Below are 26,850 nucleotides of genomic sequence, written 5' to 3'. Positions count from 1 at the left end.
ATCAGGGTCTTTGAAAACCCTTGTAGCCTTGGCACTCATTCACCTACTTAAAACTTTCATTCGTTTGAAAATTAAAGACCTCACGGTCTTTAACCACTCTGACAGAGAATCAATTTCTTCTTGTTCTCGTTTGATCCATTTTCTTGCATAATCCTCGACGGCATCCATAAGAATTAAGAAGTTATAATTCCAATTTATGGAGTGTGGTTCACGGTTCTTGGGACCTTTAGAAAGGATATTACGCAGAGATTAGTTTTCGATGATGGTTAAATCTCCCGTAACGACGTGACCAGACAATATTTGAATGGAGAGTTTTAACAAGAACAATCATAGGCTTTTATAATTGAAAATTTTGGATGCAATTGGTGAAGTATAGGAATATGAAACAATTGGTATGGATTTGTTTTTGAAGTATGAGGGAATTTTGTTGGAAACGTTTTTGTGATGGAGGATGTTAGCCAAATTAATTGCATATATACCTTTGTTGACAAACGGTAGTGGAAGAAATGATAATTTTTCATCATAAAACACAACAATAGTAACGAAATCTGGCGACACGTGAATTGCAATATTTATGAGGGCAAATGAAGGATAGCATATAATATTTTACATAATGGACACAGATGCCACTTTTATTGGCCTGTTATCTATATATCAGATATCTACGGGATGTAAGTACCGCAATTGTTATTGAGTTTGATAGACGTGTTATGTAACTCCATTTGGCGTACTTATCAGTTGTTTACGAGGACATTATAAAAGATAACAGTATGTCTCAATTACAATTATAACCGTCTTTATCATTGTTTAATTTATACACAAAGTGATAGAAAATATTTTTTGAGTAGTCTTGAACCGATCTTTAAAGTTTTAAATATTCCATTTTTATACACAAAATTATCAGTATATACAAAAAGAAACGAAGGGTTCGAGTACTTTATGATATTTATGAATGAATTTATTTCAAACATGGCAATGACCTTTTTACTCTATTGCATTCGCATACTTCACGCGAATAAGTTTCAGTCATTGTTGACTTGATATCATGAGTTATTAACTGTTAATATTTATCTGGTATAATAATGTAAAATTCACAAGAATGCGCTATAGAGCAAGCATATATAAAGAATAATTGGCTGACTTTTATCGTAGAACCATAAAGCATCGATTTTTCCCATCTTTTTTACTGAAATTAAAATTCATGAAATATAAAATTATAGTTACAACTTGCATATCATATCTAGACAGAAAATTAACATCGACTGGTCCTATAAAAGGATGGATGATGTTTGAAAGTCATTCATATTGAATGATTTAGATTATAGGTGTTTCATGACTTTCTGTTTCTATTGCATGTTTCAAATGATTGACATAATTTGAAGCCCACCCACACTACTATGTGTAAATCAATTACAAAGTAAGCTAATTCATCAAGAAGCCATCTAGAATGCTAAATGGATATAGACCATATAGTTGTTAGCTTGATAATCTTAATTTCGATAAAAATGGGAGTACTTTCCATTTTTCAACGTTATGTTTTTTGTTTTGTAAGAAACAGTCTGGATGGAGTTTTACGTTGGGTTCTTGATCTTTTCGAATTTCTTCGTTATGAACCAAAGATGACAATCGAGATAAAAAGAAAAGGATTTGAATGTCTTAGAAATTCTAATCCGTTAGTAAGGGATAAAAACCAGACCGGCACAGTTTTAGTAAAAAGCAACAGCGATGCATCGGATTTAAGTTCACCATTTAGTTATGGCCAGCTAGCATTTTTCAATCAGTCAAAAGCAAGATCTGAAGACAATCCCTCAAATGAGTTATCAACTTTTTGTGCTGTTAAGCCTAACATCTATCAGAAATGTCAAAGGAAAGTTTGTTCAAGTGAAAATGATATCTCTATGATGACAAGAATATTAAAAAATACAGTCGGAGATGTTTTTGAATTTGCAAGTATTTTTGGTCACAATGCACACGAGATGTTAATTCAGAAATATGAAAAGTATGGCCCCATATACACATTTTCTGCCTTTGGAAAACAAATGGTATTCCTTTTTGAAGTTGATGATATTGAAAAACTTAAAAGTGCCGAGGGAAGATGCCCGAGACACCTGGATTTTAAGCATTTACGTCGACACAGAGAAGACCAGGGATACCCCAAAGGTCTGCTTGTAAGGTAAGAAATAGTAATATAAAATGTACTACTCTAAAACTTTTATATTACTAATACATTGAATAATAAATTAAACGTTTTTTCGATAAAACACTGTTTGTTATTATACGTTTTGGTAAGATCAAGAATCACAGGGACATATTATGGTGACATAACCACATCGCAATTAATTTTTATTCCTTTCCGTATTTATTGTTTTTTAACTAAAGTAATTCAGACCTTTTAATCAAATCTATATCTATATTAAAGATTCGTCAGTACAATAAAGTTGTCAGTTTGTCAATGATTTCTGACTTGATAGCGTCTGCATCCTGGTTAATACACGTGAATATTAAAATTTCTATGAAAGCTAGTTTGTTGAAAATAAATAAACAGTTGGTTAACATAATAAAATTAATGTGAATTTTGCTTTATGCAAAACACACTATGTTAGCATGAAATTCATATGATCTGGCATTTATTCCCGTAAATTGACATCAAGGTTAAAATCAAGTGAATTTCGAGTTTAAGTACTTTATAACGTATGGAATGTTTAGGATAAAATAACTTGAAAGTATCAAAAGTGTTGATTTTCGTCATTGTGAACTTTCGGTACTACAACATGAATGTACTATTATTAAACAATTCATTGATCAACATGTATCTTTTCGTTAAATATGTGTTTTATGCTCCTAGTAATAAAGGAGGTAGCCCTAGTGTAAGGGACGTAACTCATAAAGTCAGGGATATGTTTGTATCATTTTCAATTTCACCAAACCCTTTCAAGCTTTAGTTTGAAGCAGAATAAAATGAATCCAAGTTAATCAGATGCTTCCATGCTTGATGTAAAATGCTGAATACAAACGTTCCGATGATTTGTAAGGGTTGTGTCCCTTACTCTAGGTCTACCTCTTTAAGGGTAAAATTTGTAAGAATCAGGAAATTATGGGAAGAATCAGAAACATGCATGTGAAATTGATCTAACTATAGATTCACCGCAAGGATAATTTCTCTATTTGATCTCTGCATCTCTGGATTTGATCAGAATTTTTTCAATAGAATGTTAGAAAAATGAGGTTAATGACTGAGTTATCTGCCCTTAATATATATACATTTTCATTGCATTTCAATGAAATTGTAGCTCAATGTACCAAAATGATATTGTAAAAGTAATCAAAGGAACCAAGTAAAATGTTAAAAGCAATGTTATAACAAGGACAAAGACAAGACTTGGAAAATAAACATACACAAACAAGAACATAAAATAACCAAAATAATACATACAAAGTAACAAAGTAAATGAGCAACTCGGACTCCACTAAAAACTGGGAGCATGGGTCAAACCTAGATTTAACCCACCATTATGTTTGGTGTGCGTGTAACAAATCAGGACCATTGCGGTACCATCTGCTACGGTGATGTAATATCTATTTTGCCAGATTTATTTTGGACTTGACTTGATTATGAAATGGATTAGTGTTCGATAATAAAAACTGGGAGCATTGACCAGGTGAACCTGTACGGTAAGCATCGCCTGCTTAATAGAATCCCTACCGAGTTGCTCATAAAAAGTGAAGTCCAGGGTAGACGAAAGATGCAAGTTATACTCTGCCACAGATGAAAGGAAAGTTGACAATAAAAGTCATCGCGTTAGTCTATACTTTGGTCAATAGTTTTCCTTTACCATCGATCTTTAAGTTATGGTAAAGATATGAGACTGACTTCCCAGTGTCTGTAGTATCCTTTATGTCAAGTTCTTTCGGATATTTGCAATGTATCAAATCCCCAAAATTAGGATTGTTTAATGATAATACGTCATCTGTATAGAGGAAACTGAGATTTAAGGATCTAGTAAAACGATGTTCCTTCTTGTGAATCAGATCAGCTATGAAGTCAACCTTATAACAGTGAGGGAATAGGAGCACAATTTGTTCAAATAAGAATGCCGACCAATTGTTGAAAAAAATCTTATCTTTTTTACCCTTGATTCTTATCGTGCAAATAGACAAATTAAAAATTAAACCATGTACCATTCTTTTCTATACTCTATAAATAAAAGTTTTTAGAAAGAGATCTTATCAATACATACATATGTCACTTAACATATGTTCGTTGACGGCCTACACATAACCTGTAGCGTAAACTTACTTTGATGCAACTCACTTAAAATGAATTCCAAAAGAAAAAAAAAATAATAAAATGATTTGAGTTTCATATTTTTGACAAGCTGTGCTCCGAGTCGTATATATTTTAATAGGTGGGTTAGGTTCTTGAACAGCCAGCGGAAGAGCGGCGAAAGATGTCTACATACATCAAAATTTTTACCGAAGCTCACACCTATGACACATCGGAACAAAACAAACACGTAACTGAACATTTAAAGTAATTATTAAGGAGTATATAAACTATTTAAGCATCATACCATATAAAATTAAAAATGATATGGCACATGATAGGAACATATTCCATATCTTTGTGTGCTTTTATTTTATTATTTGAAAAAAATTAAGGTTTTCCTATACTGCTCTTTTCTGTCGGAAATATTTTCTTAATATGGGGAGATAATATGTGTTAGATCAACATTTTTTTTTAAATATTATGTCGCAGGTCAAAATACAAGGGCCGGGACATCGGCAAAATATTTGTATTATGGCTGCATAAAAAGTCGTCCTGGTAATTTAACTTTATTCGTCTGAAAATAAACATATACATGTTTGCCAAATACAGCGTAACCTGAAAATAATGCACAAGATCTACACATTCCATAAATGTGTATTTACGGAGTATCGATGCACAAAAACTATCATTTGCCGATATTGAATGATAAACTAACATGAAATGAATGAACTATACGAATTTTAACTTTGCATAAATTTGTGAAAATGAATTACGGAAATTGAAATGAAATATTATTAAACTAAAGAATAATGATTATTGTCGAATTGAAACTATATGAATTCCAAATAGCTAAAACGTTTATCCAATTTACTTACTATCAATCTTATTAAACTTTATCTCATTGAATAATAAAGTTTCCAAATAAAATATTTTAGAAATGAAATAAATTTCTTAATCAATAAATATTCGTACCTGAACGGCGACTTGCGTCCTCCGTCGACTATTGTGGAGTGAGCAAATTTTCAATTGTTATTGATTTTATAATATTTTGTTAGTAAGACATGCAGTGCCCGTGGCGCGGGAATGTCGATACTGTATAAAGTCAAAATATAGTTCATGTCGTATTGATTAAATGTACGTCATGATGATTACAAATACATGTACGTCATGATGAATATGAATGAATGACGAATGATATGATGAGTGATTGATAACATATAAACAAAACATCCCCCTTCTAGATTATAAACAACTAATAATCTATCAAATTCAAGTACGGATCATATATGCATACGATCTACATAATAACTATATCAAATACATCCCCCCTTTACAATCTATACGGTGACATTATATGCAAAATGTTTTTTCGTGTAGGAAAGCTTTTGAAACATACAAGTTTATCTTTGCAAATTTTGCCAAGTTTGACTTTTTATGACATCCTCTTAAGACTAATACCATTCTGATCTCTTAAGATATGTCTTGGTGCGTCACTCGTCCTAATATTTCAGTTTGATCTTTATATTCAACTTTATCTAAAATCTGATTACAGTCGCTTTATAATTCGAAACTATTCGGAAAATTTCCACTACACTGTATAAAAAAAATCATTTGCATGTCACTTGCTGCCCGACTGAAATCAGGCTCCATGGTTATATCTTATGTTGGTTTTTGAGTACGGTTATGATGACTTCGTTGGGTATTACACGTCTTATTTAACAATTAATGAAATGCATTATTGTCGGGACATCACTTAAAATCCAACTCAAAAAGTTATTGGTGGATTTATTCAGTTTTAGGTTGGGAGTCACTTTTACTATTACATGGCTTCCTTAAATCATCCCCTAACTTTACTTAAAACATTTTTTCATTTTTTTAAATAAAAACTACAAACTGATTTTTGCGACACTGGCCAACGGACTGTATGAATGAGAAGATGGAGAAAAAAATTGTATCATTAATTCGCTATAGCCAGAGACACAGAATGACTAAAAGAGTAACTGTATTTCCTGTCAGAAACAGTTATAGTTTTTATTGATGAATGAACGCTTTTTCTAACACAAAAAGATCAAGCTGTTATTGTTGTGTATGGCTATTTTTGCGTATGTGTTAATTTAATGCTATGGTGATATGTGAAGAAATGTCAATATAACCTCATGTAAAAATCTGTAAAACTGATGGCTGAAATTAACATCAGTGTGTTTCTAGTAAAAAATGTTAAGGTAAGTCGCATTTTTTCAAAATGACCGTCGAACTGAACGTAAACATGTTTAGACCGGAAATTTGAAACTAATATATCTCAAAAACAGCAGATCGGAGTTTGACCATACTTGTTTTATATTTTGAGCTTAATTGTTCAAAACAAAATCCCGAAAAAATCGCGTGCTGTTCGGCCGCCATTTTCAAAATGGCCGTCAACGCGTTCGGAAATTAAAAAATTGATATCTTGGTTTTTTAATCGGTCTTGATTAATAATCTGCGGCTCAATTTGCAATTTGAGCTATGTATCGCCCGTCATTTTCAAAATAGCCGCAACCGCGGTAAAAAAATTCCAAGTTGTACGAGTTTGATGCAAATTGACATATAGGTTCTGTAGGCCGTCCTGATTAAAGATATGCAGTTCAGTTGACAATTTCTGTCTAAAAAAGATCCAGAAACGGGAAGCGATTTCTGGCGTGGAAACGTAAACTTTAATGATTGTTTTATTTCCCTGTCATAAAACTTCTTGAAAGTGTCCGCCCTTTTTCTCAGAAGGGGCTCATCCTATTGAGATGAAAATTCACAGGAAGTTAGAACTGCTCTTCGAAGAATGCAAAACTTCGAATAAGAATTTCCAGCTGCCGCCATCTTTTTTAATGGCCGCCAGACTGAACATAACCATTTTCCACACCAGAAATTTTGAACTCATTTATCTCGAAAACTGCTGATTAGATTTCGACGAAACTTGGTATATGTATTAAACTCAATTGTCCAAACAAAATCCTGAAAAAAATCGCGTGCGTCTCGGCCACCATTTTCAAAACTTGCCGTCAACCTGATCGAAATTTAAAGTTGTTTGATTTGATTGAAAATTGGTTTCTAGGTTTGTTTAACCGTCCCGATTAATGATCTGCTGACAATTTGAGCTACGTATCGGCGCGGTAAAAAATTAAAACTAGTCCGAGTTTGAAGAAAATTTATATCTAGATTCTTTTGGCCGTCCCGGTTAAGAATATGCAGTTACAATGTGTGTGTCTCAAAAATAGACCCCCCCCAAAAAAAGTGAGGCAACTTCCATACGCGGAAAGGTAAAATTTAAATAGATTTACTAGAGTTACCCGACATTCATATGTTGACATTGATTTTTTTTCAGTTTCCTGAATGAAGTGTTTTATGTCAAGTTTGTGACTACCTCTATGCTACCTTTATGTTATCTATTTTATAGAGCTTGTATTGAAGTCCAAATTGATATCTTTTTTGAACACGAGTCAAGTTTCTAAATGTAGACCCTGACCATTAATGGTAAAATGACGAGAAACCTATTCCCGATACAGTTCATCTAATTACCAAATACAAAAATGATATGCAATATTTTTTTTTCTCATAAATTTGGTTTAAGAATCGTGATCGAACATGAAAGTTATATTATTTTATAAAGGACACATTGGAAATCGACAAGTCGGATGTTGAGCATAATCATATCTATAAATGATTCTTCTTAATGTACTTTGAAGAATTCGTACTATAATGAACTAAATTACGGATAACAAACTACCGGTAGAGCAGAAATTGTGATTTGGCTTAACCATGTAAATATTAGAAGAAAACATACTGTGTTGGGTACATGACTTTTACCGATTGAAATTTCTCAACATACTAGTCGAATTGTACAGAAAGTTAAACAACTCATTGCGAATTAAGCGTTTCACATTTTCACAAGCCGTTGATACATTCTTTGATTTCATGTACCATACTTCTGGGGAATTGAGTTTAACATTTTTTAAAGTTCGAAGTTTAATTTAGATAATTCAAACTCTCTTCCAATCATTAACCGCTAACGATATCTATCGTGAGTTTATCGACCGCTACACATCCAAATTTATACCACAAATGATAATCATATGTTTCTCGATTATTAAGAGTATCACATTATAGTTATCATCATCATATAATTATTCTCACATGGCACACTAGGGTAAATATTGGCTTTCTAACATACGAATATCATGTGATAAACATATGATAATCATATATACATGAAAAGAAACATTTGTTAATCATAACACATTGGATTCATCTGATGATCATATGTTACACTTCTTAAGAGTATCGTGTTTGGCGCCTTTCGTCAAACCCGGACTTGATTTTTGTGAGCAACTCGGAGAGTGTATCTAGAAAAGCCGATGACGCTTACCCTACCGGTGCACCAGGTCCATGTTCCTAGTTTTTAGTGGAGTCCGAGTTGCCCATTTAATTTTGTTACTATGAATGTATTATTTTGGTTATTTCATGTTCTTTGTTTTTCCATGTCTGGTCTTTGTTCCTGGATTACATATTTTTGATTCCCGCTAGAATCTAGGTTCCCTTGATTACTCTTTGGTTGTGTATAGTATATAAAGAGAATTGATATGGTGAGTATATCAAAGAGACAACAATTTCGCTGGATTGAAAACATGTCAAAAAGTATGTTGAGCATGTTTGGAATAAAGAAGACGCATATCTTACCCATACACCTAATTAAAATTCAAAGACTATTATATTTGACTGTCAAATAAGTATCTTATCTTGATGTGTTTAATCACTTTTAGATTTGTTCTTAAATTTGGGTAAGAAATTCAATCACAACAATCAGAGCAGTGTTTAGCAATGCAAGAGTAAACAACATCATCAATATCTATGTATATCAATATTGTAGATATAACCCAGATTTGCCAGTGTAAATCATTAATTTAATTAAAACTAAATGTCTTGCATTATCAATAATCATAAGGAATATAATTTTAATACTTCTATTGATACATAATTGCATTGTTCTATCATTGGTATACATACTTAAGACATAATTGTTTCCCGGAAAACTCTGATATTTAGGTATGTGATATAAAGGAATACTGATCTGATGCTCACCTATATGTACTTATATTTTAGTGATGGAGACGACTGGCTTCGACAGAGAAGGATTTTGAGTAATCCACTTATGTTGAAAACAGGACATCATTTCATTCACATAGACGAGGTGGGAACCCTGTGAAATAATTACCTCTTATCTTCGCTACTTGTACAAGATCTAATCCACAATGCTGATATCAGCAATCTACATTGCTTAATTTGCAAATTGGAAATGAAAGCTTATTACTTCAAAACTTATTTATTTCACATTAAGTGAATAAATGCTTAATATTTTATAGAATATTATAAGTAAGAATTGTTTGAGTGCATTACTGTCATCCGTACTTTATTTCTAAATTTGAATGTTTCTTATGAAACTGGAATGCACTTGCTTGTACCAAGATTTTCCCTTACATTTCCGGTTTCGAACGTACGATATTCACTCTGCTTTTTTCAAAAAGGGAAATAGTTTAGTCGCTGTAAGACATACTTTCCAAAAGTTAAATGAAAAACGAAAATTTCAAACTTGACTTAGGGATTTTGCGCGGAAACATTATGAATGTCGTACTTTTACAGCTTGTGACAGGAATGATATCAAGAATAGTATCAAAACACCTACTTAACGGACAGGCAAGCCTTCCAGTGTCACTTATAACTAGAGACTTCTCTATTGATGGTAGTGTATAGCCAGCGTATCAAATATAAGATTATTTTATACTTTTTTTTTTAATTTTTAGTGCTTGATTTAGTATGGCAATATACAATATTCTATTTTGCATGTGTTTGGTATTATTTATCACGATTATTCAAGTCACAGTATATTCAAATTTGGGAAAGCAAACGAATTACAAAGATACAAATATTTTTGACGTAAATTTTCTTTTCATCGTGTACAAATATGTGTCTACTTTTCAAGGGTATACCACTAAAGGATTGCTTTTGTATTTTAGCATTTGGAACAGTATTGTATGGAAATTCCTTCCAATCAACATTTACTGAAGATGGCAAGGTCATGCAACAATTTGCTGAATTAGCAAAGTAAGAAATAAAAGTTAAAGATGTCGAAAAACTGCTAAAAATCATTGAATACTTTAATAAAAAAAAACAAACAAACATTACGACACCCAAGCTCTACGCAAGATGAAATTCGTCGTCCATTTTTAGAAATGGAAAATACTGCACAATATTTTTAGTATATAAAGCATATATGAATTGATTGACTTAAGACAAATTCCATTACTGCGATGGATTGATTCTTTTGTAAAAGCATGTCAGTCTTGTGTTAAAATGTATGTTTGTTCACCACAACAAGACACAGCTAACTTATAGATCGCATTCAGTATAAATTCAACTACAATGATTGTTTTCTCAATATTTGAGAAACAAAAAAAAGCATATCCTTAATAAAAAAATAAAACAAATTAGTTTGATTTTTCCCCCTAATATCTGATGTTTTGCAAATTATTCAAAAGGAATAATTGGTGGTTTAAATATCAAAACACTGCCAAATTATTCAGTCCACCAGTAAATAATGTTAATCATCACATGTCTGAAATATCAGAGGTTTTCTATACGTTATAAAACATTTGTTTCTTGTTTTTATCTTCTCGTAAGGAATAACATTTTATGAAGGCTGCTTTGCCCTCTCGTAAGCTGTGTTGAAGTAACTGTGTTCAGCTGTAAACAATCGTTTTTCATAATAGAGAACGATGATGACTATATTCACTGAAATTTTATTTTATAGATAGTTCCGAGAAAAATACATAGACTCAATATGAAGAACGATTCTGGTATAAAACAAATCAACTGATGATTTTGCAACTTCAAAAAATCATTACTGGTTTATAACGTGTTAATGCTCGGTTTTTAAAATGTTGCTCTTCTCATCTGCCCTGAGCTGATTTCGTCATTCGAGCTAATGCCCTCGATCCATCAAGAAAGTCTCGTGCAGATAACAAGGGCAATATTAAAAAGGCCATGCATGAATCTATAAATCTTTTATTTCAGAAATAACTTTGAAGATGCTAAAAAGTTAATGATTACACCAGAATGGTTAATGAAATTACATCCGGCTTGGGAGAGGCATAACAATAGATGGAATATCCTACTGAAAACAAGTAAGTTACCAGATACAGGTACAAGCAATAATCATAAAATCATTAAAGTAATGGGTGTGGTGCCCTCGCTATTAACAACAGCGTATATTTTTCCGATAAATAAACTTGATACTTAGCATATCAATCAATTAATCCAAACATTATAAGTAACAATTGTTAACTACATCTATCAGTGTTACTCATGATAGATCAAAATAACAAAAACTCTGGTACACATCAGAAAAACAGCACTATTCGACCTTGTTGTACCTCAGTTACAATGCCCCACATGATGATAGCTTCAAGGACAACAAAGGACGACCGTACTTACTATTGCATACTATACTTACTGATATTCTGTACAAATCTTACAATGGAGGGGATACCCTTTGGGAATTTAGGACAAATATTGAACACAAAACTTTACATATCTATGTAAAGTTGCATAGAGTAATCAAGGGAACAAAGGTTATAGGGCAATCAAAAGAATGTAATCCAGGGACAAAGACCAGACATGGAAAACAGACATACACAACAAAGAACATAAAGTAATTAAAATCATACATACAAACTAACAAAAGTAAATGAGAAACTCGGACTCCACTAAAAACTGGGAGCATGGACCAGGTGCACCGGTAGGGTAAGCGTCCTCTGCTTTTCTAAAAACACCCCCCGAGTTGCTCATAAAAAGTCAACTCCGGGGTAGACAAACGAGGAAAGGAAAACTATGACCTGTTGAATAAATCAGTTTTCATGGTGCTGATGGATACATTATGACGATCCACGAGTTCATGATGACGACCATAAAACTTCTGTAGTGATGACTTCAATCTTGTAGCAACATTACCCTGTTCCAGAAGCCTATTTGTCAGAGTTCTAGCGCGATACAAAAAGTCTGCGTAGTCCCGGCAAGCTCTGGCATAACGTATGAGTTGTGATATGAACACTCCATACGCAGGAGCCGAAGGGATGTTGCAACAGATGAAAGGAAAGTTGACAATTCTGAATGAAAAGTCATCACGTTTGTCGTAAAGTTTGGTAAATAGTTTCCTTTGCCATCGTGTAGGTCAAGATATGAGGCTCACTTCACAGTGTCTGTAGTATCTTTTATCTCAAGTTCTTTTGGGTAGATGCGATGTATCAAATTCCCGAAATTAGGATTGTTTAAAGCTAACACGTCATCTATATAGCGGAAACTGAGATTGAAGGATCTAGCCAAACAATATTCTTTCTTTCTGATCAGATCAGCTATAAAGTCAGCCTCATAAGCGTGAAGGAATAGGGCAGCTAGTAAAGGAGCACAATTTGTTCCCATTGGAATGCCGACCGTTTGTTGAAAAACACGTCCACCACACTGGACAAATATCGATTAAAAATTCCAGCATTTTGTAAACATCTTCCTCTGTATATTTGGAAGATGATTTGGAATTATTTCTTACAAAGTATGAGGAATCTCTACCAAGAGCTATATATTTGTATCTAGGTGTACCATCTTCTTTGGAAAAAACAACGATGTGTAATGTTTTTAAGTCGGGATTTTAACTGAGTATGGGGAATAGAAGTATACAGTGTTGAAAAATCATAGGTTTTAATGCTAATATATTCAGATAATAGTCTTGAACTGATTGTCTCCAAAAGATCTTTTGAATTTTTCAGGATCCACATTGAATTAATACCACTACGGGAGTAACAAGTGTTGTGGTAGGACTGTAGACCCTCTTTGACAGTTGTGAGTATAGAAGTTAAAAGTTTTGAAAGAGGTTTGGTGGTACATTTTACAGATCCAGCTATGAAACGTTGTTTGTATGGATTCTTGTGAAGTTTAGGAATCCAGTACATAGACGGTAAATCACAAGCATCGTCCTTGGTAGAGAGACCAAAAGAGGATAGCACAAATTTATTGTTTTCCACAATCTCTTCTTTGGAAAGAGTGGTAGCAGTGTAGGTCTTATCACTGCTATTATTTTCTACGTCTACCTCTAATAATAAACATTGGATATAAAACGTTTTGCAGACAAAAACAATGTTGTTTTGGGCTTTGTCTGCTGGTACGACAACATATTTGTCATGTATAGTAGACAATGTTTTTGCTACATCGGGGTCTTTGAAAACTGATGTAGCCTTGGCACTCAATGACCTACTTAAAACTTTCATTCGTTTCAAAATTAAAGACCTCACGGCCTTCAACCACTCTGACAGAGAATCAATGTCTTCTTGTTCTCGTTTTATCCATTTTCTTGCATATTAGGTGCTTAATTTACCAGAATAATATAATAGTTGATAACTTGGATATGGATTTAAAAAAAAAAAATAACTCATACTTTATTTAATTCACTATATTTATAAATATTATACTAGAAGACTTCTAAAGAGTATTTAATCGTTATATTCAGTTCAGGTAAAGTAAAAACAATAACAACAAAAACAAAAATAAAAAAATAAAAACAAACAAAAACAACCAAAAACAAAAACAATCAAAACAAACAAAACAAACAAACAAACAAACAAACACAAAAACAAAACAAAAATTGAAAAAAAGCTCGACATCAAAAATATGTCGACGAATATTTTGTTATAGATATTACCACAATAACAACTGAGATCTTTTGACTGTTTATACCAGGAAGTCTGGTTAAAATTAAGTATTTTTCCTTCTCCTTCATTCGAATTTGTTTAAACATATGCCGGACACGACATTAGTAAACTGTGTTAGAAGATGTTACCCGTATTGGTTGTATTGGATCCATTATAAAACCGTAGAGGTGACCAATATTGGTTGTATTGGATCCATTGTAAAACAGTAAAGGTAACCCATATTAGTTGTATTGAATCCATTTTAAAACCGTAGAGGTAACCCCCATATTGATTGCATTGGAAACCATAGAGGTAACCCCCATATTGGTTGTATTGGGTCCATTAAGGTTCATCGGCAAACCGTGACCTACTACGTCTTTATCACCTTACATTACTAGATATAATGATAATCTCTATCTATACCTTTAACGTATATAAAAATTTGTACACTAACCTATTAAGCATGTGGTACAGTGTACTAAATACAACATCTTATCTGTTTTATCTAAGTTTAAGGATGAATTTTTTAGAATTTAAAGTTTTTGCTTTAAAAAAAAACGCATGCCCGTACATACTTTAAGTAAGTATAACTCACACAAATTTAAGTGGATAAGAAATTCTTTGTAATATAAGCAACTATATATCAGGTCCTCACCACCTACAAAAATTCATAAAATTCATAAAATTTGATGCAGTTTTTAAGGATTTGTACAAACAAAGTGTGATGGACAGACAGACAAAAAGGCGGACAGAAGTAAGGACAGAAAAATTGGGGGGGGGTGTACATAATATGATGCAAGTGAGGGTTTAAATCGATAGGTATGCAATCCTTTCGTCTGTTCGTTCTACCTTTCTTTTATTAAGCAGAGAGGCCCATCTCTTATCAGTTACTCCTCCTGCACCGCTGAATTTAATAAAACAGATTCTATATTACATATTGCCATTGCGTACCTTCTATTTCAAACTTTCATTGGAATCAATTTTAGGGGTTTCAAATAACAATACACGGACTTCGTCATTTACTAATATGGGGACATGGGGGACCCATCTATTATCCGTAATTCAATCTACACAATTGAATTGAATTTAATGAAACTTTCATAAAATCTTTATTACATATTAATCTCATGGTGCACCCATTTAATTATGTTTTGACAAAAATCAATTTGGAGGTCAAAATGTGCATTATTTCAAATAGGGGAGTGGGGTTGGTGTCAATTCAAGTGAGCATTGCTCTCAGTACTTTTAGTTTGTATTGTATTAAAAGTAAAATTCTTGGCAAATGAACCAGATATATATTATTTAATATAATTTATGTATGCTTGCGTTTGTAATGTTTACTATTATTGAGCTGTGATTTAGTTATATTGAAATTTCATTATCTAATTCAATGCTTTCTTACTGTTTTAAGCTATAGATATGATTGAAAAACATACCCGAGATGTAGGTGACGACAGCATTCTATCTTCCTTATTGAAAACAAGGACACTCACTGACAAGGAAATATTCATCAATTTAACCGATCTTCTTGTCGCTAGCATTGACACGGTATGTTTCACTATTAATAATCAAAATTCTTTTAAAAAGTCGAGTATTTATTTAAAGAGTAATCTAGGGAACCAAGATTCTTGCGAAAACCAAAGGAATGTAATCTAGGGACAACGACCAGACATGGAAAACAGACACACACAACAAAGAACATAAAATAACCTAAATAATACTTACTAAGTAACAATAGTACATGAGCAACTCGGACTACACTAAAAACTGGGAGCATGGACTAGGCATACCGGTAGGGTAAACGTCCTGTTTTTCTAGAAACACCCGCCGAGTAGACGAAAGAGGAAAGGAAAAGTCTAAAACGAACAAAGAAGTTTTCATGGTGCAGATGGATACACTGTTACGATCCACGAGTTCAAAATGACGACCATAAAACTTCTTAAAACTGTAAAGGGATTTCAAAGAGGATTTAAAACGAGAAAAAAAAAGAAAAAAAACAACAAACAAAAATACCAATATGCATAGTTAATTGACGTTTTACCACATTGCTGTTAGCAAGGAGTGAATTAAGTGGAGAATTGTATCACCTTAAGCATTTCATTCAGGATAATATTAAGAACAGTAAGAATTAAAATATTATTGTTAGATAGAACAGTGCTTATTTCATGTTGGTCATACCGTAGTACACCCAAGCACCCGGTTGTTATATCATTAATATAGAGTTTCATTGATGCATTCTCATCTGTTCTGTGGAACTCATTATGTAGCCCGAGAGAAAAAGAAACAAACTCTCTTTTTGAATATTCAAGACTAACACAACATTGCAATGGTGCCTTTATGAATTGGCGTGCCATCCTGAAGCTCAGGTTGGTATTATAACAGAGGCTGAACGCTTATTAGAAGGGAAAACAAAGCTGATCAAGTCAGACGTAGACAACCATCGTTTCCTCAAGGCTGTACTATGGGAAACTTTACGGTGAGAACCCTTTGATAACATATTTCATTAACCCGAACTGTATTCATGTTTTTCTCTTGCTTATTTGACCCAAATAATTTTCATAATTTTCATACTAAACCCACATTTAAATTGGTACAAGAATTACACATGTACACATCTATCATTTAGTAAAACATTTACGCAAACTTTCCGCTTGAGTCGTTTGGAATATACTATTTGTCTTAAATATTTTTAGTACAGGAAGGTTAAAATTAACGAGGTATTCATCTAGTTAGAATATGTAGCCTCGAGTTGAAAAGTATTTTGAAATATTACATGACATTTTATATTTTATGTTTTCATTCGTAAGGGTTGCGAAGTTTTATAACAAACTTCATGTTTATTTTACCATTTAGATTAAGATTAATAAACATATAGTAAGTGTAACATATTTTTTTATAAATGGAATTTTCTATTATACATACAAAAACAACAACTCATTATAGCATTACAAATTTCGGTATGATGTACACGTGTCTCAAGTTGTGAGCTATCGGGGCAACATTAGAACCAAATATCTAAAAAAAAACATGGAACCAAATCTATCACCGAGACGTTCAGTTCTAAAATCAGTTACTGAAGCATCAGTGCTTTATCGCTTTTGAATGTTATAGTACTGCAAAATGTTTGTAAATAGTCTATGGTATAATCCGGTCAAACAAGTTTGCTACTAGGCTGGTAAATACTCTCGATTGCATTTAGTCCCCAATCGGTGGCTTTGAACAAGCAGTTGTTAAATACAAACATATCACTCATGTCATAATTGCAAGTTCCATTATTTTGAACATGTGTTTTTACAAATTCCATTATGCAGAACACATGTTTAAAGGAGTAACTTCTCATAATTAGCATAAGAACCAAATATAAAGGAAGGCTTAATCAGAAAATAAACTAATATTAGAAATCAAACAAAAACAATATAACACTAAATTCAGCAGCGAATATTTCTACAAAGAGTAGAACAAGACATGGACAGATTGGTACCAAACGTCCCTCCTCCTATGCCAGTAAATGGACTTCATTGAATCTCTTACAAAATCATTATCTTTATTAGATATTCGTATAAAGCACCTCCTATTTTTGATTTTATCCATTTTAATTTAGATGTCAAAAGTTGCATGTTATCAGATGGTTTAGTTGTGTTATTTAGTTAGTGAGCTCTCAGTTTATTCTTAACGATCTTATAATCTATTAGGGTGAGTTTCCGGTGATGTATCGGTTAATGACCGGAGTTGATTCGTATCTATGAATAATACATTTGATTTCTTACTGTAAATTTAAAATGATGTTATTTACAGTAGAAAAACTCCATGTATGATAAGTTTAAACAGATTGTAGATTTCTTTAATTTCTAAATTCGTTTCATCGTTTTTACAGCAACAATTTAGCTGACATTGAACAGCATAAATCTTTTAATTATTTGTAACCTTATATGTTCTTAAAATATATTGTACTTTTGTGTAAAAGTAAATACTTTTGCTGGTAATCCGCTTTACCATGTGATAAATATAATCCCGAATTTATGGAAATCAATGCATTCTGTCTTGTACAACAATGTAAGGCGACTCTTAGAAATATAGTGTTTTTTTTAAATCATTCACAGTATGCGAGATATTCTCATATAAGAATTATAGTTTCAAATTCGTGTCTTTTTGAAAAAAAAATCATTTCGAACAATGAGTATTTCTTTGCTGTTAGTTTCGAAGATTAATTTCAAAATTACACTAGAAGTTAAAACATTGTACATCATTTTGTGAGACCGTAATATAGGACCATTAACCTTTACCGATACTTTTATACTTAAATTCCAGGTTTTATTTTTTTATGAAATAATCAACATTGTTTTAAAGACTGATTTGTGATTGAGCACTGCTGATAGAAAGCCAAATTTTGTACTTTGTTTATAATATCTAAAATATGGTACCATATGTCTAAATTTCTACTTGAAATGAAACAGGCTTTTAGTTTAAAATAGTTAAAATAAAAATAATGTTGATATTCATTCATATGTACAAAAATGCTACTATACTGATTTGATAAAATCAATTGCTATGTAAGGTCACCTCTTCTAGGAACGCTATCTCTTTTTAGTTGTCGTACGTAAAGTATGCTTGCTAATTTATGTTAGGATGATACATCTGAAAAAAAAATTGTTAAACCACTGGTAATATGATTGTTATCTTGAGCATGACAAAAATATACTTTCATTGTAAGACATTTATTTTTCGTTTTATTAATCTACCCATACCATGACTTTTCATTCAGAATTGTCAACTTTCCTTTCATATGTGGCAACCTGCGTATGGAGTGTTCATATCACAACTCATACGTTATACCAGAGCTTGCGGAAACTACGCAGACTTTTTGTATCGCGCTAGAACTCTAACAAATTGGCTTCTGGAACAGGGTTATGTTGCTACAAGATTGAAGACATCACTACAGAAGTTTTATGGTCGTCATCATGAACTCGTGGATCGTTATAGTGTATCCATCAGCACCATGAAAACCATGAGTCCGAGTTGCTCATAATTTTTGTTACTTTGTATGTATGATTTTAGTTACTTTATGTTCTATGTTGTGTATGTCTGTTTTCCATGTCTGGTCTTTGTCCCTGGATTACATTCTTTTGATTACCGCTATAAACTTGGATCCCTAGATTACTCTTTACAATTCTATTATGTGTAACATAGATTTGTATTGTAGACTGCACCCTGTAGGTTTCTTTACAAGCCGTATAATTCAAAATGACATGGACGTAAGAGGAATGACAATACCTAAACAGGTAAATTTATGAGTAGTAGCTAAAATATTCTATTTTGATATTTTTGAAATAAATGGAAATAGTACACATTTCAATGTTTCATATCAGTTATATGGTGCTGCTCACCTGGGTAGCAAACGGTTTTATTTGAATTTTATTAATATATTAATGAATATGCATTGCAATTTCTCTTTTTGCAGACCAATGTAGCTATATCGATGTATGTGATGGGAAGAAATCCAATGCTTTTTCCACATCCAAATGAATTCCATCCAGAAAGATGGTTGTCTGATAATGCTAAAATAAGGAAGTTTCCACAAGATGTATTTTTTGGTTTTGGACCAAGAATGTGCCTAGGTAATTACTATTGTGATGTTTCTCGTATGGCTGGAAAGAAGTATTGACTTTCATTTTGGTATTGTTAACTCGATATCTAAACATGCGAGGTATGAACACAATAAATAAAAAGTCAACATCACGACCTAGACTGTTATTTATTGTAAAGTATATACAAACTTGGTATATGATTTGCAAAGCCAAATGTTATTTTATATCGCATACTATCAAAGTTTGTGTAATTTGACTCATTAAAAAATTCATTCATTATATAACTGTTCCATGTTATGGGTAAATCATTTGTGAGAATGTACATGTCTTGGGTTACAATGTATGTATGTGCTTTGATTTATCACTTTTGTCATCAACAAAAAACCCAATCACAATTTTTTTGTTTTTTCTACTCGTATGAGGGATTAAAAAGTATTTATTTTTGATTTAATTGTTTTCCACTTTGTCATAAAGGGGATAATACAAAACAGTATGTCCTTGAACTTTGTATGTCTTGTCTTCTAATAACCGAGTATATACGTGAATATTTATAGAAAACCACTTTGGTTTGACATATATTTTTACCACAATAACAACAATTGGCACAGGAATCCTTGAATTTCAGAATATTTATAGCAGTTCCTTTGATCTTTTTCTTTAAATTGTAGGACGAAAAATTGCTGAAATGGAGATCCTTCTTTTTTTACTGAAGGTAAATCTATCATAAGACTTTTGATATGTTAATTGAGATTCTGTACTGCGGCAAGTGCAACGATTCTTTTCTGTTGTTGTGATTTACTTTTTATATGGATATGGATAATTACGAACAAGTCTTCTTTTTGAAAGGTTAGATTTTCGTTACAAAATTAGTAATCTCAGATGTTAAACCTATGATTGGGATTTACTCTCATAAGGGGATACACAAACGCTGAAAATCATACTAAAAGTCTATGAGACGATTGGTTATAAAGCCCAGGAGAAATGAATAAATTAACAGTGTGCATGTAAGTGTATTGATAAAAAGGTGTCGTAAATACAAGAAATATTCATGAGTAGGCGCTACTTTTATTTTCAGTTTGTATAAATGAATTAAAAAAATCGGATTATTATCTATTCCTTTGAGTATGGTTGATTCTAATAATATTCAGGATAAACTTTTAAGATTTTTTCTCTGCGGATAACTTTGATTCACGATTTTAAGTAATAATATATTAAATGACTGGTATGATGTTGAATTACTTTTGTTTTCATTCAGCGTCACTCCTAGTTTATTCCAAGTAATTCGGAGGAAAAAGAACTAGAACTTTACAATAAATCGTCTCTATTTGAATAGTTAAATAGCACAAAACAGAAAGCAGTCTGAAAAGGTTTTTCTTTCTTATTTATTTGTGTATGTATAGTTTGTTTAGATTTAAACTAGATTTTTTATTTGTTGTTTTTTTTGTTATACAACATAGATTATTTTGTATAAGCTAAGTTAGAACGAACTATGATGTCAAAAACTACGATTAAGTTATCACTGAACCTTTTAATTTTAGGTCAAGTCTTGAATTTATTAAAATCTAAATTATCAGGTTTATTTCTTTTTTAATCTTGCTTGAAATGTCAACGTTGGGACTATTTACCCTTGCTCTTTGAGGGTTCATGAAACGTACGCAGCTCGATAGTATATAATACTGCTCAACTAATTCAACGATTAAAATAATCATTTCATAAACTATACAAAAAATCTGTTTTTTATCATTACTTTGATAAAAACAAAACATTTGTTTGTGGCGCATTGGCCCTATTATTCTTTAAACCAGTGAAAAATCGCCAGTTTGTACTATTTTAAAGTATATATATTCATGAAGGCAAATGGCATCTAGCATTAAATGTGAACTGGGTAATGTATTTTACTTTCTCTATGATTTTGTTATTTTATCTACTTATTTGGCGGCCAGATATTTGCGATACGAACTAGTTATATAAAAACTTTGCCGTTTTGATTTGTTGTTGTGTGATTGTATTAAACAATGTTCTCCCGACACCATTGGTGCCGTCACGGAGGGCCGATCGTTAGAATTTTCACCAAAATAACCAAAAAGAATCATAGAGAAAAGGGCTTAATAACTCGTACAAGTTCAATATAACAAAATATCCACTTAAGCCGAGGATCGTTTGTTATGATGTTAAAAGTGAATAACTTACGTTGATACTTGTTTACGTTAGGGGTTGTTTTAAATGCATTTGAAAACAAAATCCGCTTCGGAAAACATTCGCTAGCTTTGATGGTAAAATACAAATCGAATCATAGCGTTTTTCAAGATAGGGCAAATAAGGATGGCCAAATCAGTCAACAAGATGATGGCATTCAAATGATCGCAAAAATGACTTTATCAGTCTAACCCACAATTCCTAACGAATGCCAGACAATTCTGCCTAAAGACATTTCGTCCTATGACATATCAGAGAGTACCAGGATAATTCAAACCGTATATCAGGACCGTATTAGAAGGTATTTCTAACAGAGCTGCAAAATGAAAAGTGGTATGAAATTATGTTTCAGGTTTTACCTTCCTCACATTTAACCATATTCATACATGTTTACATTTGATAGCAAGTTCGTTCCCTGAAAAAAAAAACAACAACTATTTTATAAATGAATTAAAGCAGTGAGTCGTATTAATTAATTAGTTTTTTGTAAATTCTAGTAAAAGAAGGGAATCACCCTGAGGTGTTTCTAATTTATTTGTGTTTTGTTATTCGATCCCCTTACTGATTTGTTCTTGATATAATTGAGGTCAAAAAGTACATTAAGCAAACACACTTCAATAAGCTTAATTTATATGAATGAAATGCTTCTTGCGTAGGATATTTTTTAGATTATAGGTTTGCGTGAAGCAAATGATTTGACATTTAAACAATGTTTTAGTGAATAAAGAAAGTCAGAAATATTCATCTTGGAGTAAAATAATTATTGGGGGAATAATAAAAGATGCTTTTGATTTATTTTTCGAGAAATTATTTTTCAGTAAAAAGGAAATTATGTATCGTGTTTTACTTTTTTACCCTCGATTATAAATACTAAACATAACTATTTGTAGTAAAGCTTATGTTTAAAGAGATGTTCTATTTGTCATTTACTGTTTATTGTTAGGGTTTTGTTAGGATTTGTATCGATATTGATTTTTTAAATCAGTTTTGATATGTATACTTCAACTTTGTCTTCTTGTCAATGTTGGTATATTGTCTTATTTTCTTTTATTGTTGATTTCTAACCTGCAGTATGTATCGCTTTGAAGCAAGACGGATTTAAATGTATCAAAGAGATACGCCGACATTAAACAGCAGAAATGCTTCAAGTTGTGGATACCTAAGTTTAGAAAATTGAATGTACAAGTTGCAATTTATGTACTCTGCAAACATTTGAAAAGAATTCAACCAGATGGTGAAAGGGGAAAAAATGTTTCAATTGTCTAAGTTCAACGTTTGTTCGATCTTGCTATTTAATTAAACAACAGTATTATCAAGGGTATTATAGTATTGATTTGTGTACCTAAATTTAGTTAAAATTACTGTTCAGTTCCGATTACATCCCATAGTTTTCTGCCATCCTTCCATTATGAAACATTTTGGACAAAAATAATGTTTGCATTATCTAACTTTTTGCTTACAAATAAATAACTTCATGCAAATTTGAAAATACACACTTTGTAGTAGAAATAAGTTTCAAAAACGTTTTAAGGCTTGTAGTTTGGCAATGAACATGGTTATGTCAAGTTATAACGACAATCGCCTGGGTTAGGCAAGCTTTGACTAGGTATAGATTTACTGACAATTAACGTGGTTAGAGCTCATAAGACTTGGAATACCATTACTGACATCCGCGTTGGTTACGCCTGGTTTGACTAGATATACAATGGAATGTTAGATTACGACGTCTTCGGTATAAGAGCTTGTCAACACAAATGCAAAATTAGTTTGGTGGAAATAGAAATTTTACACTTTTTTGTTTAATTAAAAATCAAATAAGAAACTCACAAACCTGTGTAAGCTTTTTAAAACAATTTCAGGTGTTGCAAGGCAAGAACCATTGAGTTTGCACCAAAATCGTGTATATGAATTGAGTCCAAGAAAAAAAGATAAAATACATTTTCCAGTAGGAAAGGCGTTTGATGATTTCTTTATGTTTCGAAATAGTTTTTTTCCCAAAAGTTGTTACGTTTTCAAAGTAGTACACAGTGGATGAAGAAAATGTTATTAATGAGTACAAAATGCTTGTTTGATTCTCATTTGTGTTAAACAGTTTATATAAGCGGCAAGTTCCTGACGCAAAGAACATAGTACACCAGGTCTAGTTGTTTGTTTTTGGTTATGCAACCCTTTGAATTACATAATATACGATATGACATAATACACTTGAGCATTTATTGAAATTTTGAAAGAATCTTTTATTAAGTATTTTTATGTAAGATCTTATCCTAATTATCATCGTCTTATTGGGATTAGATATAGTTTGTTCTTGTCATATTAATGCTCTTACAAAATTAAAAAAGTCACGAGTTTGTGGCTACATTATGTAATCTTTGTCTTTAGATTTCTACGTGTTTTATATTCATTTATCACGTATCATCTAGAGTTCCACATATTTCCGCAGTTTATTACCAACGCCAATAATTCTTTATATTAATTTTGTATTTGATTGTAGCTCTGTGCACTATTGTTTTTGTTTGGTATCTTATTCATCTTATACAAACTAAACATTTTTAAAATGATTTCAGTTTTGCTTAGAATTCGAATTTACAACGGCCGATAAAGATATAAGCCAGATAGTTAAACTGTTGTTATCTCCAAGTCGATCCATAGAAATCACAGTCAAGAGAAGAAGGAAACAAAACTAAACTTGTACATTGAAAATTAGAATAAGACATGTTTATCAATAACGTTCAGAGTTGTCCAGAGATGTTAATTAAATGCTATGGATTTAAAGCAATAAAGACTATTTTGCTAGTTTTGACGTTTTCATCTTGACATCTCGTTTTGCAATCTTTTTTTTTCATCCCTTGATTTGGCATATCTTAAAATATAAATAAGAAATTTGCACGTTTTTAATATGTGAAAGTTGTTGGCGTTCATGGTTACAATTCAATACATAAAAATATCTTAAAATATAAAAAATGGTTTATAGAAAGAAGGACATGGACGTATGGCTAAAAAAAAATTCCATCATTTGTTTTTTTAAAAAGCCAAAGTATTTTTGTTCACAATATATTCTATATACATTCTGTTATTTATTACAAAATAGGAAACTATTATTGGCTGCGTCAATTTAATCGTTCACGTTCAGTTTCATATTTATACTACACATCGGATAAACATATTAAGCGTGAATTATCATGACAATATTATATTTACTGTCCTTCACATGCAGATTCAAATTGCCATCACATATTGCATCAATCCATTCCATGTCCCGCCACCTATACATTAACACACTGTCTTGGTTATCATTGTAGTTATCTGGTTGTCCATCATGGCACACGGTAAAATTGAATGGAAGTATTTCAAATGATCCACAACAACATTCTTTCGTGGGCTTCGTCCTTGTCACCGTGCCAGTATTTATAACCGTTAAATGACGGTTTTCAAATAACAAAAGTGTCGTAATGGTTTCGTAAATACAAAAATATCATTTGTATAAATATGCAATTTCAATATGTTTTCTCGTGTTTCAAGGAATGATCCATATCAACAGCAACAGTGTCAGATGCATAGGAACATCTTAATAAAAGTGCAGTATTTCAGAACTAAACAAAATAAAATAAACTAAATTCTACCAAATGTACTACCGGTTTTGATACGAGAATGAAAAGTTTCGTAAAAGTCAAAGTTTTCTCAACACCCGGCAAATAGTTATCACTGTGTTATACCAACCATCGATATATGTTTAAATAATCAAAGTTAACCCCGCTCCAGAAAGTTTATACACTAAAAAGAAAGGTTAGGTCAGCTAAACATATGGCTTTCTCGGTTGTGTTTTCTTTGATGTGTGTTCTGAATTGTAACAGTCCTCATCTTTAATTATAATTAGATGATATAAAAGTGTCATAACAGATAATATGTTAAAGTTCATCTTTACACCCAAATACAAATGCATAGTTCTTGGTAGAGATTCCTCATACTTTATAAGAAATAATTCCAAATTATCTTCCAAATATACAGAGGAAGATGTTTACAAAATGCTGGAATTTTTAATCGACAACATATTTGTCCAGTGTGATGGTCGTGTTATTCAACAAACGGTCGGTATTCCAATGGGAACAAATTGTGCTTCTTTACTTGCTGACCTATTCCTTCATCTTATGAGGCTGACTTTATAGCTGATCTGTTTGGAAAGAAAGAATATCATTCGGCTAGATCCTTCAATCTCAATTTCCGCTCTATAGATGACGTATTATCTTTAAACAATCCTAATTTCGGGGATTTGATACATCGCATCTACCCAAAAGAACTTGAGATAAAAGATACTACAGACACTGTGAAGTCAGCCTCATATCTTGACCTACACTTAGAAATCGATGGTAAAGGAAAACTGTTGACCAAACTTTACGATAAACGTGATAACTTTTCATTCAGAATTGTCAACTTTCCTTTCATCTATGGCAACATCCCTTCGGCAGCTGCGTATGGAGTGTTCATATCACAATTCATGTTATGCCAGAGCTTGCGGAAACTATGCAGACTTTTTGTATCGCGCTAGAACTCTAACAAATAGGCTTCTGGAACAGGGTTATGTTGCTACAAGATTGAAGTCATCACTACAAAAGTGTAATTGTCGTCATCATGAACTCGTGGATCGTTATGGTGTATCCATCTGCACCATGAAATTTGATTTATTCAACGGGTCATAGTTTTCCTTTCCTCCTCTGTCTACCCCGGACTTGACTTTTTATTAGTAACTCGGCGGGTGTTTCTAGAAAAGCAGAGGACGCTTACCCTACCGGTGCACCTGGTCCGTGGTCATAGTTTTTAGTGGAGTCCGAGTTGCTAATTTACTTTTGTTACTTTGTATGTATGATTTTAGTTACTTTATGTTCTATGTTGTGTTTGTCTGTTTTCCATGTCTGGTCTTTGTCCCTGGATTACATTATTTGATTACCGCTATAACCTTGGTTCCCTTGATTACTCTTGCACATTGTGTCTACCGAAACAGAAGCGAACTGAAACGACAAAAAGATTGAAAAGAACGAATCTGAAT

General features: G+C 32.2%; 1 protein-coding gene across 1 annotated transcript; it reads left to right on the top strand.

Annotated features, from left to right (window-relative positions):
* Window positions 1-1,438: 1,438 nt before the first annotated feature.
* Window positions 1,439-24,595, top strand: LOC148611024 (cytochrome P450 11B1, mitochondrial-like). Its single transcript, XM_088591070.1, has 11 exons — window positions 1,439-2,173; window positions 9,395-9,482; window positions 9,932-10,031; window positions 10,306-10,393; window positions 11,363-11,472; window positions 15,437-15,573; window positions 16,335-16,501; window positions 19,226-19,304; window positions 19,484-19,640; window positions 20,279-20,322; window positions 24,374-24,595. Exons 1-11 carry the CDS (start codon window positions 1,455-1,457, stop codon window positions 24,491-24,493), a joined length of 1,809 nt encoding a protein of 602 aa, XP_088447196.1. The 5' UTR covers window positions 1,439-1,454; the 3' UTR covers window positions 24,494-24,595.
* The last annotated feature ends 2,255 nt before the right edge of the window (window positions 24,596-26,850 follow it).

The sequence above is a fragment of the Perna viridis genome, chromosome 7 (assembly GCF_037379345.1).
Source record: "Perna viridis isolate PV_CMFRI_1.1 ecotype Kerala chromosome 7, ASM3737934v1, whole genome shotgun sequence".
In the NCBI taxonomy this organism is placed as follows: Eukaryota; Metazoa; Mollusca; class Bivalvia; order Mytilida; family Mytilidae; genus Perna; species Perna viridis.
This window is presented reverse-complemented; position numbering and strand designations above follow the sequence as displayed.